General features: G+C 42.7%; 3 protein-coding genes and 1 non-coding gene across 6 annotated transcripts in view; all 4 read right to left on the reverse strand.

Moving 5' to 3' along the window:
* nhsl2 (NHS-like 2) overlaps nt 1–3,397 on the reverse strand; it is a 40,427-nt gene extending 37,030 nt beyond the window's left edge. For all 3 annotated transcript variants that reach the window (XR_009128951.1, XR_009128950.1, XM_058065907.1), the window contains exon 1: nt 2,811–3,397. Coding sequence is in view for 1 of the 3 variants with exons in the window: in XM_058065907.1 (XP_057921890.1) it covers nt 2,811–3,096 (286 nt within the window). In the remaining 2 variants the exon portion in view is untranslated. The remainder of the gene's footprint in view (nt 1–2,810) is intronic.
* Nucleotides 3,398–5,722: 2,325 nt separating this feature from the next.
* rps4x (ribosomal protein S4 X-linked) lies at nt 5,723–9,832 on the reverse strand. The gene is made up of 7 exons (XM_058068862.1): nt 9,746–9,832; nt 9,180–9,257; nt 8,829–9,009; nt 6,647–6,744; nt 6,396–6,567; nt 6,160–6,317; nt 5,723–5,879 (listed from the first exon to the last, which is right to left on the reverse strand). Exons 1-7 carry the CDS (start codon nt 9,746–9,748, stop codon nt 5,778–5,780), a joined length of 792 nt encoding a protein of 263 aa, XP_057924845.1. The 5' UTR covers nt 9,749–9,832; the 3' UTR covers nt 5,723–5,777.
* Nucleotides 6,009–6,075, reverse strand: LOC131126996 (small nucleolar RNA SNORD61). Its single transcript, XR_009129484.1, has one exon. It is a non-coding gene; the product is annotated as a small nucleolar RNA SNORD61 (small nucleolar RNA).
* Nucleotides 9,833–10,444: 612 nt separating the features above from the next.
* cited1 (Cbp/p300-interacting transactivator, with Glu/Asp-rich carboxy-terminal domain, 1) lies at nt 10,445–15,594 on the reverse strand. The gene is made up of 2 exons (XM_058067591.1): nt 15,475–15,594; nt 10,445–12,157 (listed from the first exon to the last, which is right to left on the reverse strand). Exon 2 carries the CDS (start codon nt 12,136–12,138, stop codon nt 11,578–11,580), a length of 561 nt encoding a protein of 186 aa, XP_057923574.1. The 5' UTR covers nt 12,139–12,157; nt 15,475–15,594; the 3' UTR covers nt 10,445–11,577.
* Between the last annotated feature and the right edge of the window lie 2,258 nt (nt 15,595–17,852).

Raw genomic sequence — 17,852 nt, forward strand, 5'->3', positions numbered from 1 at the left:
TTAATATGACACATTTGCCAAATATGTTATTAAGACATGTCTAAAGCTTTGGGACTCTAGAAAACCACAGCGAGAGCCATTATCCACAAATGGCGAAAACATGGAAAAGTGGTGAACCTTCTCAGGGGTGTCCGACCAACAAAAATGAGCAGCAATGACTCAAGAGGTCACAAAAGACCCCACAACAACATCCAAAGACCTGCAGGCCTCACTTGCCTCAGTTAAGTAAGTAATATTCATGACTCCACCATAGGAAATACACAACAAAAACAGGCTGCACGGCAAAAAAAAAACCATTGCTGAACAAAAAGAACATGAAGGTTTGTCTCAATTTTGCCAGAAAATATCTTGATGAACTCCAAGACCTTTGGAGAAATACTCTGTGAGTAAAAGTATCATTTTTTATCCCATTACATCTGGCATAAATGTAACCACGCATTTCAGAAAAAGAACATCATACCAACAGTAAAATATGGTGGTGGTAGTGTGATGGTCTGAGGCTGTTTTGCTGCTTCAGGACCTGGAAGACTTCATTCATTCATTCATTTTCTACCGCTTTTCTTCACAAGGGTCGCAGGGGTTGCTGGAGCTTATCCCAGCTGTCTTTGGGCGAGAGGCTGGGTACACCCTGGACTGGTCGCCGGCCAATCACAGGGCACATATAGACAAACAACCATTCACACTCACATTCATACCTATGGACAATTTGGAGTCGCCAATTAACCTAGCATGTTTTTGGAATGTGGGAGGAAACTGGAGTACCCGGAGAAAACCCACGCATGCACGGAAATGGCCGAGGGTGGAATTGAACCCTGGTCTCCTAGCTGTGAGATCTGCGCACTAACCACTCGACCACCGTGCACCCCCCTGGAAGACTTTCTGTGACAAATTGAACCATGACTTATCCCGAATGGAGAATATCCGCCCATCTGTTGGTGACCTCAAGCTGAAACAAACCAGGGTTCTGCAGTGGGACAATGATCCAAAACACACCAGCAGGTCCACCTCGTCAAAGTCCTGATCTGAATCTTATTGAGATGCTGTGGCATGATCTTAAAAAGGCGCTTCATGCTGGAAAACCCTCCAATGTGGCTGAATGACAACAATTCTGCAAAGATGAGTCGGCCAAAACTTGTGTTATACGAATTTTCAAGTGGTTTAATAACAGCAACACAATGTAGTGTACTTATCATATACAATATCAATAGCATATGCAACACAATATGGGTGCATGTTGTTCCAAATGTGTACCTTTTTGTGTGTATTGTTCTGCTGTTTTTCATGTGATTACATACAAAGAAACATTTTACTCTAATTTGTCGCACAAATAAAAAATGTCTGTGTGAAAAGTTACGTCACTGTGTTGCATCTTTGTTTAGACAACAGGAGGCGAGTGAGGGGGGTGGTGGTGGTGGTAAGATAATGACGATCTATTGATTACTTAACCGCGGGCATCTTCTGCCCACATGACCCACTTTGCTGCAGAAGCCAGAAGCCCACACGTGTTGTGTGTTGTAAGAAACGCACTCATCTGCACAAAGTCTGTAAGTTATACAGTGAGCTGTGTTTTGTTTTTTATCTTCCTCTCCTCTTTTCCAGCGCTACATCTGTTCCGTGTTTGGATGGACTCTCCATTATCACCCTGCATGCACACTGCACATATTTGCTCAGCCTTCAAAGTTGTAACTCCCATACTAAAAAAAAGAAGCAAAAACGACATATTTCCTGCATGCGCAGTTGCATCTCTGCAGCATCACTATGGTTATGGCGGTTGTGTTTTCTTTTGTTTTTTTTTTAGACAACCTAAACAACGTTATCATTATCATTTGAAGTAGAGTAGTATAAGAAAGAAAAATATGAATAAAAGGTGATGAAAAATAAGAAAATTAAATAAATAAATACAAGTAAATTATTTGTGTCTACAAAATCAGTAAACTTTAGCAAATCATATATAAGGTTTAGGTTTTCTCCGGGTACTCCGGTTTCCTCCCACATTCCAAAAACATGCTAGGTTAATTGGCCACTCCAAATTGTCCATAGGTATGAATGTGAGTGTGAATGGTTGTTTGTCTATATGAGCCCTGTGATTGGCTGGCAACCAGTCCAGGGTGAACCCCGCCTCTCGCCTAAAGACAGCTGGGATAGGCTCCAGCACCCCCCCACGACCCTTGTGAGGAAAAGTGGTAGAAAATTAATGAATATAAGGTTTAATAATTAGATCAATTAAAGGCACTGTCTACCTTGGTTTGGTTCTGCATGGGGGCGCCAAACCTCCAAAACTGTATATTTAATAAATGCAAGTTTTAGGTTGACTGCCACCAGCAACGGAGCTAGGGGGAGAATGCTAATTCTGAAGTGTGATTCAGCACATAAATCTGTAAATAATGGAAGCTGAGTGGGTATGTAAACAACCATGTCCTCTGCACGCTGCTCAGCTATTAAGTTCCAAAAGCAGTGGCGGAGCTATGGGGTGGACAGTGGTGGCCATGACCACCCCCGGTCACCCCGATTGGCCACCTAGACAATTCAGATATCCACTTATTGCTCACCCTGGCCATCCCAAATTTGTAAAAATCTGGCTGTGCCACTGCTGGCACATTTTAATTAAACCATCCTACCAATCAACAAATACAGTAACCGGGACAAACACATAACTTTTTTTTCCACTATCTTATTCTTATTATTATTAACTATTGTACAAAAGTAAGTATGTTAGAGTTTGCCGGTGATTTGATTAGAACCTGTCATGCTCAATTAAAGCTCATGCATCCACCAAAAGCTCACAAACTTGAGTGTCAACTCCTCCTTACATCTCGGCGGGGGCTTGCTGACCATCTCCGCGACGCACCTCCGCAGCCGACCCACTCTGACCTCCAGCGCGCCGGAGCGGCGGCACACGGACACCAGCTCGCCCTCCAGTTCCTCCAGGATGCCCACCGAGTGGCGGGACAGGTCCGAGAGCTGGCAGAGCACCGAGGCTAGGGTGAAGGCGCACACGTCCGCCAGGTCCCCGAACGTCTGCTGCAGCCTCCCTTCTCCTCCTACACCGGGTTTGCACACATCCCTCGGCAGGACCGTCCGTTTACAAAAAGGCATACTTGCTTGGATATCTCCCACCTCGGAAAGAAAGAAAGAAAGAACAAAACTCCGCAGGTGGTCAAGTTATATCCCCGTGATCCGTCTCTCTCCCGCCGGCGCACGGACGCATGCTCCGGGTATTCGGGGGTCAAAAAGTCCGCTTTGGTTGGAGAGCTTCGAAGCAGGCTGTGCGTCGTGCGTCCTCATTGCCAAGCTTTTCTCTCTCTTTTTTTTTTTTTTACCCTAAAGCGGTCTTCAGCTGGTGTGAAGATGTCAAACCTTCCAAATTCCGGTGCGTCCTTTCAAAATGAAAGCCTGGAGTCGCCTCATCCTTACGAGTCTTTAAAAGAACGTTATTCATTTTCTACCGCTTTTTCCTCACGAGGGGGTGAGGAAGGGGGTGCTGGAGCCTATCCCAGCTGTCTTCAGACGAGAGGCGGGGTACAACCTGGACTGGTCGCCGGCCAATCACAGGGCACATATAGACAAACAACCATTCACACTCACATTCATACCTATGGACAATTTGGAGTCGCCAATTAACCTAGCATGTTTTTGGAATGTGGGAGGAAACTGGAGTACCCGGAGAAAAACCCACGCATGCACGGGGAGAACATGCAAACTCCAAACACAGAGATGGCCGAGGGTGGAATTGAACCCTTGTCTCCTAGCTGTGAGGTCTGTGTGCTAACCACTCGACCGCCGTGCCGCCTAAAAGAACGTTATATGCTTTATAATTATAGTTACACATATGCATATTCACAATTTGCACCACTGGAAGAGGTGGGCTTCAGTGACCCCACTGGACTAGGGTCCCAAGCTGTTGCCTACCATGCCTTGGTGCAAGCAGCACCCCCGGACAACCAGACACCATCTGTAATATAAATAAACAGACACTGACAACAGTCTAAAAGTCAAAACCCATAAGCCTGTGATTAGCTGACGACCAGTCCAGGGTGTACCCCGCCTCTCACCCAAAAGTCAGCTGGGATAGGCTCCAGCATATCCAATCAACCCTAATGAGGATAAGTTGCATAGAAAATGGATGGATGGATGTACTCCAAATAAGGCTGGAAAAAATCCACAATGGCACAAAGCCAAATGCTCAGTGTGTGGGGACACATGGCCCTTACTGTAAAAAGTTTGGACCCTCTGGCCTATTGTGAGTACGCCCCCTAAGTTTATTTTGTAATGCTTTTATTTTGAAGGTTCCCCTGCTGCACTCCCTCCTACAGCTTGACATTGCTATGAGGTGTGCAACAGTCTGGTGTTTCCCCAAATGTAGGAGAGGAGGGAGGTCTGGGTGTTTGTTTTCAGAGAGCAGTGAACATGTCCCTGAATGCAACACACATGCATAAATAAAAAGGTTCCTGTCATTGACTTGCATTGGCCAAAAGGAGGCCTTGCGTTTGCATGGCGTTTTGGGGACAACATGAAGACCTAATGATGTCTTTAGAAGTATTTCAAGTCAAATTTTAATATTTAACCAATTTCCTTTGGTTATTGTGTTAACCTGCCCTTTGACCTTCATACATCTTTGCGAACTTCAATGGCTATCAGGCCACGACTCAGCAACAACTTTCTTATTTCTGTTCTTCCCAAGTACAACTCTCCTCCCCTTCCTTAAAAAAAACATCTGGCCATCAAGTGCACCCCTCGGGCCCCCTCAAGAACCCCTCCCAGACATGAAATTGGCCCACCGAAATGTTTTTGTTCAAGCAGTCTGTTATGGATAAAGAAGGGGGTGGGGGGGCTGGAATTTCAACATAAACCACCCTTTGACACAATTGAAAACACCAATATGAGAAACTTGACTGAAATGTGAGGGCGTGTCCACATGACATCATTCAGAAACTGCCACAGCTAAACACATCCAGAAATCCTTTGCCACGGTAACCAACTAGCTTTATCCACCAGGATCATGGCAGGGTTGTCAAGACGCTCCTGTCTCAACAGGAAGTTTACATGAGCTCTCCCGGTCAATCCAAATGACACTCAAGCTAGTCACATGCAGCCAAGTGATTAGAAGCAGCTGTCTACACTACAAATGTCAGCAAAAGACCAGCAGGGGGAGTACACGCATTTTCAAGCAGAAGCTCTGACGCAGGTCCAGAGGCTCAGAATGGGAAGCCCCGCCCCCCAAGTGAAGTATTGGCGTTGCCCACGATGTTACCTGCCCGTTTCTAAAAATGACATTCAGATGGTACCAAATTTTAAGCATAATGGTGCAATATTACACTGTCCTGTTGGACAGGCACGGCCGAATAAGCATGCACACGCAGTGTGCCAGGCCAGGTTTCCGAGGCGCAGAGCAGACTGGATCTCTGCAGTGGCCATATGGACCGATACTGGATTCAGAACAGTGAGGCAGAAGGATGGATGAAGCAAGGGGGGGAGTGAGGGCTGAAGTGAGAGATGGATGGGTAGATGAGGTAGGAACAGATGCAAAGGAAGATGTAGGCTGGGAGAAAGATCAAAAACGCCTTGATGGGGGAAATACTGAAATATGAAAAAGCAAACATCACAGCAGGATATAAAACTACTGAATGCCAGGATGAAAACAGCAAAAGGAAATGGTGCTTTCCGACTTGGCAATATTAGGTCACTTTCTGTAGAGGGGGGAGGGAAAAAAAAAAAAAAAGACTGTTTTGTAAATAACATTTTATTTTGAAAACCAGGGTTCAGGCTGTTCTGCCATTTTAGCTACTGGCCTGCTTGGCGGCCAGCCTCTTGTCTCTCTCCTCAGCGATGGTCAGGCGGATTCCCTTTCCTCTGGGGATGGACACCCATGGCTTGTTGCCCTGGAGATGAGGCGAGTGGATGGTGGACACAAGGAATTGTTTGATCACTTTTGTGGCGGAAGCATGTGTCGCTTGTAATCATTGTAGCAGATTGCATGTAGCTTGAACCATTTAATGTAACGTGCCGAGGAGCTCAGAACTTCTTAGAGGTTTACGTTTTTTCATCACTGTCAAAACTATAAATGATCATCATAGCTCCAGGTCGTTCCCATTTCTAACAGCATGTGTTCCAAATAAAGCTTGTGATTAATTCAATTAGTTGAATAGTTTTGGTTCTCACCTTGCCAATGACAAAGATGTTGGAGAGTCTGGTGGCAAAACTGTTGCCTGTGCTATCCTTGACGTGGACCACGTCAAAGGAGCCGGGGTGGCGCTCCCTGTTGGTGATGATGCCAATACGACCCAAGTTAGCGCCACCAGTCACCATGCACATGTTACCTGCAGGGGGTAGAGAGGGACAAACTTGAACAAACCTGATTGTGTTTGCATGAGGAGATCCTTTGCCCACGGACTAACCAGTATCAAACTTGATGAAGTCTGTGATCTTGCCAGATTCCAGATCAATGCGCACTGTGTCGTTGACCTTGATGAGGGGGTCGGGGTAGCGAATGGTGCGGGCATCGTGCGTCACCAGGTGAGGGATCCCCTTGGTGCCAATGAGGATCTTCTTCACCTTACAGAGCTTGTACTGCAGAGCAAGAGTTACATTTTGAACAACGCAGACCTCAAATTGATTCAAAACAAGCAAAAAATATATATTTTTTTACCTTGGCCTCCTCGGCAGTGATGCGGTGGACGGTGAAACGGCCTTTCACATCGTAGATCAGACGGAAGTGCTCACCTGTCTTCTCAATGCTGATTACATCTGGAAAGAAAAAGTTTTGGCTCAACTTTCCTAAATTTTATACATCTACAGTAGGGTTGGGCGATATAGACCTTAACATGTATAACAATATTTTTGGGATGTATCATGATATAATTCACCGCTTTATACATTTATCTTGTATAAAAAGCTACAAAACTTGAGTCATATAACAAAATACACTTGTCATATTGGTAACAAAGTGGCTACCTTTTTTTTCTTTTTTTCAAATGGGATGTCGGCCTCTGCACACATTGCTACTAAATCAACAAACTAATGCCTGTGATTGTGCTTAAGGAAGATGTAGTCACCAGCTATGAACGGGAAACCAGCAAGTACATAAATAAGAGTTGAGAGTAAGAATAAGATGTTATGAAATGCTTCTATAGTATTATTGCAATAGCTTGCCATTTCAGCTAATCCTGCAACTCACATCACATCTAGGGGTGTCACGGGACATTCAGTTCAGGAGATGATACGATACAACATTGGTTCTGTGAATCAGACACAGGATTTTAACTTTATGAAGTGTAATTCAAAACATAAGCCAGTAGACGATGTATGACTGACACTGATTTATAATACTATTATACCCTACTCAGCTTTTCATTTATCAATGCTCGACACAACACAACTCTGACATTTTAACACTTATACACACAAACTTTTTTTAATCTTTGAAACAGTCTGTTAAAAATCCTGAATCTGAGTGTGACCACTAGATAGCAGTGTTGACATGTTTTGCGGTGAACTTTTTTTATTTTACAATTTTTTCTAGTGCTTATAAAAAAAAATTTCTACTAGTAGATTGATGCCTCCCGCAAATATTGTATTACAAGACGACGAACAGGCTGAGTACTCACGCAAGGATTGCTGTGACATTTATGTGTGCCAACATCGGCCTAGTTAGTCATGCTGGATTTTAGTCCTGGTGCTCATGTGAGCATATCTACGATATTCACTTGGTAGAAAATCTCTCACCTAAAGATGGATGATAATATGGAAATTAAAAAAATATACATCTTCTCCGTGTCCCCTAAGGAGGCAACGCAAATGACACCATCTCCGAAATAGCTAAACAGTGGCACTTTCATAGACAATTTTAAGCTGAAAGCCTGACATGAGGGCATTTGGCTACCATTTAGTTACCATGGTGATACAGCTGCTTTAACAGAGAGACCATTGCTTTCCACTGAACTCGATTTGCAGAATACAATGCCCAAAGGTGAGAGTTAACACCCGTGCCATCTAAGGCCGACTTTTGATAATACTGCACATGCCTGTGGTTTCAAGAGAAACGGTATGAGGGGCAAATGTAGTGGTTTGGAAACAGAGTTTCATACAATCCTATGCCTTGAAACAACAACAATCACAAACAAATATAAATAACAGCCAACTTTTGTAGAATGCTTGTGAAGTGTTCAAAAATATAATATAGGCACTATATAAGCATTTGCATTAGCGACCAGTGTCCAGGGTATACCCCACCTCTAGTTAACTGGGATAGGCTCCAGCATACCCCGCGACTGATGGATAAGCGGCATAAAAAATGTTCATTAGGCTGTGCAATATTACAGCGTGAACTAGCCAAAAACCTACATCACAGGTACTCAAGTAAAATTTTAACAGAAAATGTCAAATTAAGGTACAAAACTCTGCTTTCCCCATGACTTTTGTGACACAACAGTTATGACTTTATTTTGAAAACCAACTTTACCAAATACATGAAGTGTTTTGTGAGTGTTTGCCAAGTGAGGCCAAAGGTCAGAATTATTGCTAATAAAGAAGCTTCCATGTGGAATACACCGTATGTTTTGACCCCAATATTCAAGATCCAACTTAATTTGTTTTGTCCTTTCTCTCAGTATATATCATTTATTTCCTTTCCACCCACTCATTCCTCTCTATGTTGGTTGTAGTTAAGAGTTGCAATATCTTAGCACAAGCGCACAGAATTAACTAGCTGGTCACGTCGAAAGAAATTGCCATCATCTAATTTTAATGGGCGAGTACGTCAGGTTCAGTAGCACTAAATTCATCATTGCTCCAACTAGAAGCGAAAAAAAAACAATGGATGTCGGACTTACCCATGAATCCAGCAGGGTAGGTGATGTCAGTGCGGACTTTTCCGTCAACTTTGATGAACCTCTGCATGCAGATTTTCTTCACCTCGTCCCCAGTCAGGGCATACTTGAGACGGTTCCTCAGGAAGATAATGAGGGGCAGGCACTCTCTCAGCTTGTGTGGACCAGTGGAAGGACGGGGCGCCTGGTGGACAAAATGATACAGAAGAACTGATTCGATAGAACGGTTCTTGCAATGCATGCTATTACTATTTTAGCATGACTTTCAAAAGTGCGGCACATTGCATCAATCGAAACATCACTAATACCTATACATCAGTCCTGTTTGATCAACTTGATGGAAATGCTACTTACAAACACACCAGTGAGCTTGTCAAGCATCCAGTGCTTTGGCGTAGCAACGCGCTTCAGGTGCTTCTTCGGTCCTCTGGCCTGGAAGACAAAAACACAATAAATCTTATTACAGCACAGCACAACCGTCACAATCTTTAGTCCTACACATGCTCGCCGACGTCCGCCTAGCCAGGTTAGCGTTCATTAGCATTACATTAGCAAAGCCGGCTACGGCCTGTTGGACAGGGTATGCTTAAAAAGCAACAATTTGACTTTTTTTCTGCCCGTCGGTAACAAGAAGTTGAATTGAATCATTGAAGCAGAGTTTTAAATGTGCCCATTTCAATCAGTGAAACGTCGCTTATTCGGTTAGCATAGCAGCAGCAATGCCACATAGCTTACGGACGTCTCAGAAACGAGCCTCAAATAAAAAATTATCAACACTTCACTTGTCTTAAATATTGACGTTTACAATATCGTAAGTCGTTATATTATAAGACTGAAAGTGTATGGTTGTGTAAATACAAATTCAGAGACTGATGTTTGACGATAACTTCGGCGAAGAACAACGGCTAAAAACTGCTCACCATGTTGGAGTCTGCGGGGAAAAGGATCTTCGAGCTTCCGGTATGGGAAAATAAGGCCGCGTACGGAATAGTAGGAGGGACAAAATTAAGGAAACGGAAAAGCGTTTACATTATTTTCAGGACAATTCAAATATTAAAGACCACACTAAAAAACATCATATATAATTGTCGTGTTTGTAAATTGTGAGGTCACAGGATGAATGAATACAAATATTTTGTGGCAGCCGAATCACATTGTTGACAATTTAATAAACATAAAAATAACAAGACTAAGTATTTTTCAGTGTATTTCAATAAGACCGCCATTATTCAACGAACTAAATACAGTAATAACAACAACGAAATAAAACACTCTTGGCCAGGTGTAGTTGTAATTACATAAGCTCACCACTACGAGGCAGCATCGATCTGTACTGTATTAGTGAAGCACTCCTTTGTAACTAATGTGGTGTTCCAATCTTTGTATAACCTCACATACAGGTCAGTAGCATCAGATGATACAAATTCTAGTATATGTACAGGGATATATTTATTTTGTGAGATTAACTGTAACATGGAATGTGTTTGTTGCAACTGAGTGATGAATTACAACAACAGTTTTTTTTTTCTGTGATCAACTTTATTTCGCATTCTTCATCGTGATATCAATCATTCTCACATGAGGATATGGTGAGCAAAAGTGCATTTTCACAATCATCATTCATAGAAAGATAAACAAAACAAGAAACAGATAGCAATTGACAGACAAGACGAAAATAAGACTCTGATGTACACGTCCAAAGGTAAATACAACAAGTTCAGAGTCTACTTTGGTTAAACAAGTGATTCATTAGGAGACCTGGTTGAATACTGTCAATGCTTTACACACGTGTCATTGTATGTGATGGTATACTACATACATGTATTATATACCAGAATTCCAGTTCATTACACCTATTTTGGTTCTGAAGGCCTCTGCAGGGGGGCGGTGAAGGAAAAGAAAGGGAAATGAAGGGCTTCCTCAGACGACGCAAACTACAAAAAAAAAAAGATCTCTGCAGAGGAGTGGAAGGGGGGGGAGGATTCGGGGGTTACACAGCAGAAATAACATTCTCTCAGCTGGGATTAAGGCAGCAATGCAAAACAACACAGTCGGCCAACAAAACACGAAGGCCGCTTTGGTGAAGAAACAACCTTGATGACCCCCTCAACCTAATTCATTACGTGCACAGAAGCCCTCGTTGTCCTGAAGTCCAGATGGATATCAGCTACTGTCTTAAATAACATGTTCTATGTTCTGCTTGAACTAAATTCAAACAAGAAGCAGAAAACGGGGAGTGCACACAGATAACCGTGTCTCAGACAATTACTTTCCTTGTGAAACAGAGAGAGAGAGAGAGACAGAGAGAGAGAGAGAGAATGAGGAGGCTCTTTCCCGTGAGAGCACAGTGGAATATTGTCCATTGAGAAAACAGGAAGCTTACTGTTGGTCATCTCGCCGTCTCTCATAATAAAGTCACGCATCCCACTTTCATGTCGCTGCAGCGCTCCGAGGCCCGATGGGGCCAACAGGTGTCTCTTTGTGTTTCAATCCGTCAGCTTGTTCTCATTAAGCCTCCACCGTGGAAAGGAAATAGGAGACAGCAATGGCTCCTTGTGTCTCCTCCTCGCATGCTTCCTTTCCTTCAAAATAAAAGAGGCACTCATCCCGTTGGATGGTCGGTTTCATCAGGAAAAATGCACTCGTTTGATTAAAGAGGACAAAGGCCTTGAAAGTTTCTTGAAAAAAAAAAGTCTCTGAATGGTTTCTTTGACAGTCAGGACAAAAATGAACCTCTTTTGGTTGTGGTGGGTCAGCAGCCTGCCTGCACGTCTGACATGAAGTCAAACTCGTTTTGGCCCAGCCAAAGTTCAGGCAGCTCATTAGCTCGGTCCAGTCCGAACTCCACCACCAAAGACATGAGAACCTCCTCATCTACCAGGTCAAAGTCGATGACTCCACTTGGACCAGAGTTCTGCGTCCCCATACCGATGCCGACACCCATCCCCCCACCGCCAAGGCCCCCAGCGGGCCCCAGGATCTGGTTTCCACTGCCTAGAGGCGACGCAGCGAATCCCCTTTGCATGCCGCTAGGCGTCAAATGTCCCGTAGAGGACCCGGCCAGGTTCTGGTAGTGTGAGTTGAGCTTCTGCAGCTGCATGCTGGCGATGAGGTGTGGCCCCGTCTGGAGGCAGAAAGGCTGGGACTTGGGGGCCACCGCTAAGGGTGACACAGGTGACGAGGCACTGGAGGACGGGGAGAAAGGCCCGACGGAGGTTTTGGAGGAAGGGTAGTGGAAGTTGAGAGTAGAGGAGGAAGTGGAGAGGTCCTTCATCGCAGCGTGGGCGTTGCCGGGGAGCAGCAGTGAGGTCATCACCGAGTCAGGCCAGAACCTGCAGGAGACAACACAACCACGTGTTAGCTATTTAAGGCAAAAACATAACATTCCCTCAGAAATCACAAAAATAACAATCATAGCAATTCCCAGTGAGCAGCATGGATGGCATCACAGTGCTGTGTGTTATTATTATTATTATTATTATTATTTTGGTTTACTTTTGGGGCAGCACGGCGGTCGAGTGTTTAGCACACAGACCTCACAGCTAGGAGATCAGGGTTCAATTCCACCCTCGGCCATCTCTGTGTGGAGTTTGCATGTTCTCCCCGTGCATGCGTGGGTTTTCTCCGGGTACTCCGGTTTCCTCCCACATTCCAAAAACATGCTAGGTTAATTAGCGACTTCAAATTGTCCATAGGTATGAATGTGAGTGTGAATGGTTGTTTGTCTATATGTGCCCTGTGATTGGCTGGCGACCAGTCCTGGGTGTACCCCGCCTCTCATCCAAAGACAGCTGGGATAGGCTCCAGCACCCCCGCGACCCTCGTGAGGAAAAAGCGGTAGAAAATGAATGAATGAATGAATGGTAACATTTAATTGATGTTACTAACTAATTGTTTCCAATACATTTTGATGGGAAGGCTTGATGACACAATTAACTGATTACTTCTAATCTCTTGACCCAGACCAGTACACTGGAGTGATCCGGGTGTTGATATTCAATTCAATGGAATGATTATTTCCCAGCCACCACGAGGCCGCATCCCGCCACCGCAACAAAGCCAATGCGGAGACTTTTTCGCGTCTTGTGACCCTGGTGACAAAATTGAAGTCAGAGCCGCCTGGGAAACGTACAACAACCTCTGACCACATGACTCGCTCCACCCAGACTGTGTGTGTGTGTGTGTGTGTGTGAAGTCTGCTTTTTCTCATGATCTATCAAGTGGCAAATTAAGCACGAAAGGCCCCACGGGGACGAACAGGCTAAGGGAATGTTTATAGGCACTAAGTGTGAGCGTGAACAGGGGTCCCAACACAACAGTGCCTTTGATTGGGTCACATTGCGGGATAAATACATGAGAGTGTGTCAGCAGCATAAAAGTGTGTGAAGACAAACAAACACGCACCCCCATCGCCCCCCCCATGTCCTCCTGGCTCCCTCCCCTTTCTGTTGGAGAACATAATTACAACAGGCAGGCGTGCAGCTGCACTCGACTGATAGAGTTAACACACACAATGATACCAAACAGCTGTCATTGGCAGCTCTCTGTGTGTGTGTGTGTGTGTACGTTTGTGTGTTCATTATTCATGATTACCGCCAGGGCCAGGCTGCACATACAGAGAAAGACATATATAAATCAAGAGGATTCAATTTCATATGCTAAAAATTTCAAGATGCCGGACAATTGACTGCCCCATATGAACAGTGTGACTATTTCTTTTCACATGTTTATATGTTTGTGTCACTTTTCTACACCTGAACCGCTGCACACGGAAGGTTACAAAATTGCCAAAATATGCGCAACCACTGTGTCGCCTGTGCTATTATTTTTCCGATGAATACACCACATGGTGGTGCTGTTATTAAACTCCGATGTTTGACCTCATTTGTTGGATTGACTTGAAATGTCTCGCACAGCTACAAAACACTCACTGTAATTTGAGGATGTTTACACAAATCCCAATGGAATTTGGTACTCACTTTAAGGCAGGGGTCTCAAACACGCGGCCCAAATGTGGCCCGCAGGACACTAGTTTGAGGCCCCCGCCTTGATATGAAAGTTTAATGTTAGTGCGGCCCGCGCAAATTTGATATGGATGCTGTATGGTATCATGTACCCAGAAAAAATTATTACGTTTGATTAATGTTCATGTTAAAGGTTAAATAACTGTTAATAGTTATCCTCCCTATCTGTGTGGAAGTGGTACGTTTTTGGCTATTTAAGGAAATAACTTGAAGGCTACCGTTTAGCTCGCTAGCTCTCCAGTTTGCGAGTTAGCATGTGTCTCAAGACCCTGCAGTTGCGCAATATGTTGTAAATAAAAAAAAGTATAAATGTGACTATAGTCGTGTTTTGTCATGTCTACAGGGCTCTAATAATGCTTTGTTCATTTTAATCTGAAAAAAATAATTTGTCTAGTCACCAACTATATGTGGTTTCTTAAGTTTTTATTATTTGCTGTTTTATTATTATTATTATTATTTTTATTTATTACTGATTGATTGGGTTTTTTTCATCTTATTTTGTGCAGAAAAATAAAAATTAAGATATTTGAGAACAGTGGAATTTTTATCAGAGCTTTTATTGTAGAAAATCGGAACCAAAGCACTGAAAAAGTTTGTATATTTTTCTGTTTTTAATAAATGCGTTTTTTTTGGGGGGGGGGGGACCTGATGCGGCCCAGCCTTGCCCAGACCCTAGTTCCAGTGGCCCCCAGGTAAATTGAGTTTGAGACCCCTGCTTTAAGGCGACTGACAAGCATGTGTTTAAGAGATTGGTTTAAAAACATGGCAGCCATCAAGCAACATCACAAGTCATTATAGACAGTTTGTTTAGTGATTATAACACTTTGAGGATATCTATATTATTATTAAAACAGGATGTTAAAAAGCATCCAAAGTGTATCCGTGGACGGTTTTAGGAAGGATGTTGGGAAGACAGCCAATGTTTTTTCCTGTTCACAGCTGACTGCGGTGGGTGTTTTTGGTCCGCCTTCTTTTATTGGCCTCCGTCAAATCCAACTGGCTCCGTCTCGATTTGGCTTATAAATGATTTTGTAGCTTGTCTAGGCTGCTGCCTTCACCGCAAATTGGTGTGCATTTGTCTAAATTGACAACTAACTTGCCTAAAAGCACAGCAAAAACAGTTATATGCATCATGTGGGACATAAACAAGCTTCTTATAGAATGCTGCCCCCAGCTGGTGTGGAGGGTGAACTATGAATATACATGTTGCTTTCAAAATGTATTGTTATTCTGAGTTTTGTTAGTTACGTAAACATAAATGCAAGCACCCACTGAAGACGTACTTCCTATGCATAATTAAAGCATGAGAAGTAAACTGAAACGTCCAGCCTATATAACAGTACGCTAAACCAACCTCTTACATGTTTACTCCAATTGTTCTCATTTAAACAGCAACCACTGTTTGGAAACCGCTCATGGTCCACTTCATGTAAGTTTGACCCAAGGTGCAGTGCTCTGCTGGGACCGGCAAATACTTGACCTCATTTCAAGTGTTATGTCAACACTGGAGGAGCTCTCCAGTATGTGGAAACTCGCTTCTCCGTGCACAGGTTTAGAGCACACAAACGGATGCATTGCACTGTACATCACAGTTCTAATGGAGTAACAACCGGTAAGTGACTAACCTGCATGCAAAAGAATGCCTGGGTGCAGACAGGAACAGAAGATCCAGCAGCTGGAGTCCAAAGTGTGTAGATACACAACAGGTAGTTTGTGTTTGAATGGACACACTCACTGAGCTCTGTACTGAATAGAAGGGCAATAGAGACTCCCTCACTCTCGCTCTCTCTACACACATTCACCAGCTCAGTGTGTGTGTGTGTGTGTGAGAGAGAGTGAGAGAGAGCGAGAAGTGCCAAAACAAGGAGCTGGATCAGGAGGGGGTGTATTTTATTTGAAGCTGACTGCACAATAAGCCTAAACCACAGGCACAATCTATTAACAGATCCCCTATTATGAGTTTTTAATAATGTTTTAACAGTAAAGTGTGCCCCTATATCCTTTTTATGACCACCAATAATTCACTCATGTGTTTTGAGAGGAGCTTAATCCATTCCAGCATTCCAAACAATCAGGGATGAGATAGAAAACATCTAATGATTTCAGTGATTACACACTTTGTTATGCATCTCACATGGAAGTTATGGAGGCTGGATCCAGGAGCATGCAGATTTTCATTCATTCATTCATTTTGTACCGCTTATCCTCACGGGGGTCACGGGGGTGCTGGAGCCTATCCCAGCTGTCTTCGGGCGAGAGACGGGGGAACACCCTGAACTGGTCGCCAGCCAATCACAGGGCACATATAGACAAACAACCATTCACACTCACATTCATACCTATGGACAATTTGGAGTGGCCAATTAACCTAGCATGTTTTTGGAATGTGGGAGGAAACCGGAGTACCCGGAGAAAACCCACGCATGCACGGGGAGAACATGCAAACTCCACACAGAGATCGCCGAGGGTGGAATTGAACCCTGGTCTCCCAGCTGTGAGGTCTGCGCGCTAACCACTAGACCGCCGTGCCGCCTCATGCAGATTTTATTGAGAAAAAAAGGATTTCTTAGTCAGAAAGTATTTTTTTTTTTCACACCAAAACCAAATTTTGTTTAACCCTAATACAATTGCACATCAAAGATCACATGACTTCAAGTAGATTCAGTTGTAGCTTGTAGCCATGGCTGACAACTGTGGATAGTAACAAGGTTCATAAACATGAGTGGCAAAGGAACATTGGATCTACCATCAGTATATTGCAAATCACTGCAGAAGAACCCAAGATTAAGATTAAGATTAAGATTAAGATTAAGATTAAGATTAAGATTAAGATTAAGATTAAGATTAAGATTAAGATATGCCTTTATTCGTCCCTCAGTGGGGAAATTTGTATTGCACAGCAGCAAGAGTACAGAGTCAGTTAAGCAGTACAAAATACACAATATAGAAAAATAAACAATATAAACAACCCAAGTATTAACAAAATCAACAGTTTTTTTCCCAGAGTTATATACAATACAGTATGTAGATAATGAAACGAGATGAGATATATGACCAGTCTATACACTGAGATCTTGCTAGTGAGTTAATATGAGGCATTATGGAAATACTTCACATAGAACTTAGTATATTGCATTTAAAGCCCTTAATATTGCATATGGAGGTTTCACAAAGGAATAAGTTCTTTTTGACATTAGCACACAAGGTCTGTTATATTCTTGCAGGGGTTTGAATCTATGACATTTGGAGTATTGGGTCCCCTCTGAGATAGTAGCTGCAAAATACTACAGGACCTCTTTAGAGTTGTACAGTCGCATGGACAGATGGATCCAGCTCCAGAGTTTATCTGCTGCTGGAGGGCAGATGTTCCCAGTTTGGAAGCAAACTGACACTTTTTTTTTTTAATCTGTGTAGCTCACCATGAGAAGGAGGTTGAGAAAGAGAAGGCTTTTATTTGCATCATGAGCACATGTTATGTCATCAGATTGGCTTCTTGTGAGTGAATGATTGCCTGTGCTGCAAAATATTACAGCAAAGTAAACTGACTTATTAAATATTTCTTTCTGGAGGAAATCCACTTTGACTGTTACACAGCATCGATATTATTTATCTTTATCACTGCTGCCATTGTGATATACAACCACACGTTTTTAGCACTGACATAAATTAGGGCACAATAACACAGCAGTGAAATTGCCAATGAAATGTTGCTGCCTGGCTCCTGTGTAATAAAAAATAAAAAATAAAAAATAAAAAATAAAAAATAAAAAATAAAAAATAAAAAATAAAAAATAAAAAATAAAAAATAAAAAATAAAAAATAAAAAATAAAAAAATAAATAAAAACAAAAAATAAAAACAAATAAATAAAAAAAAATAAAAAAAAATAAAAAATAAAAAAAATAAAAAAATAAAAAAATACAAATACAAATAATAAATAAATAAATAATAGAAAATACAAATAAAAAAGAAAAAAGAAAAAAGAAAAAATAAAATGTGGAAAA

This window comes from Doryrhamphus excisus, chromosome 3, assembly GCF_030265055.1.
Source record: "Doryrhamphus excisus isolate RoL2022-K1 chromosome 3, RoL_Dexc_1.0, whole genome shotgun sequence".
In the NCBI taxonomy this organism is placed as follows: Eukaryota; Metazoa; Chordata; class Actinopteri; order Syngnathiformes; family Syngnathidae; genus Doryrhamphus; species Doryrhamphus excisus.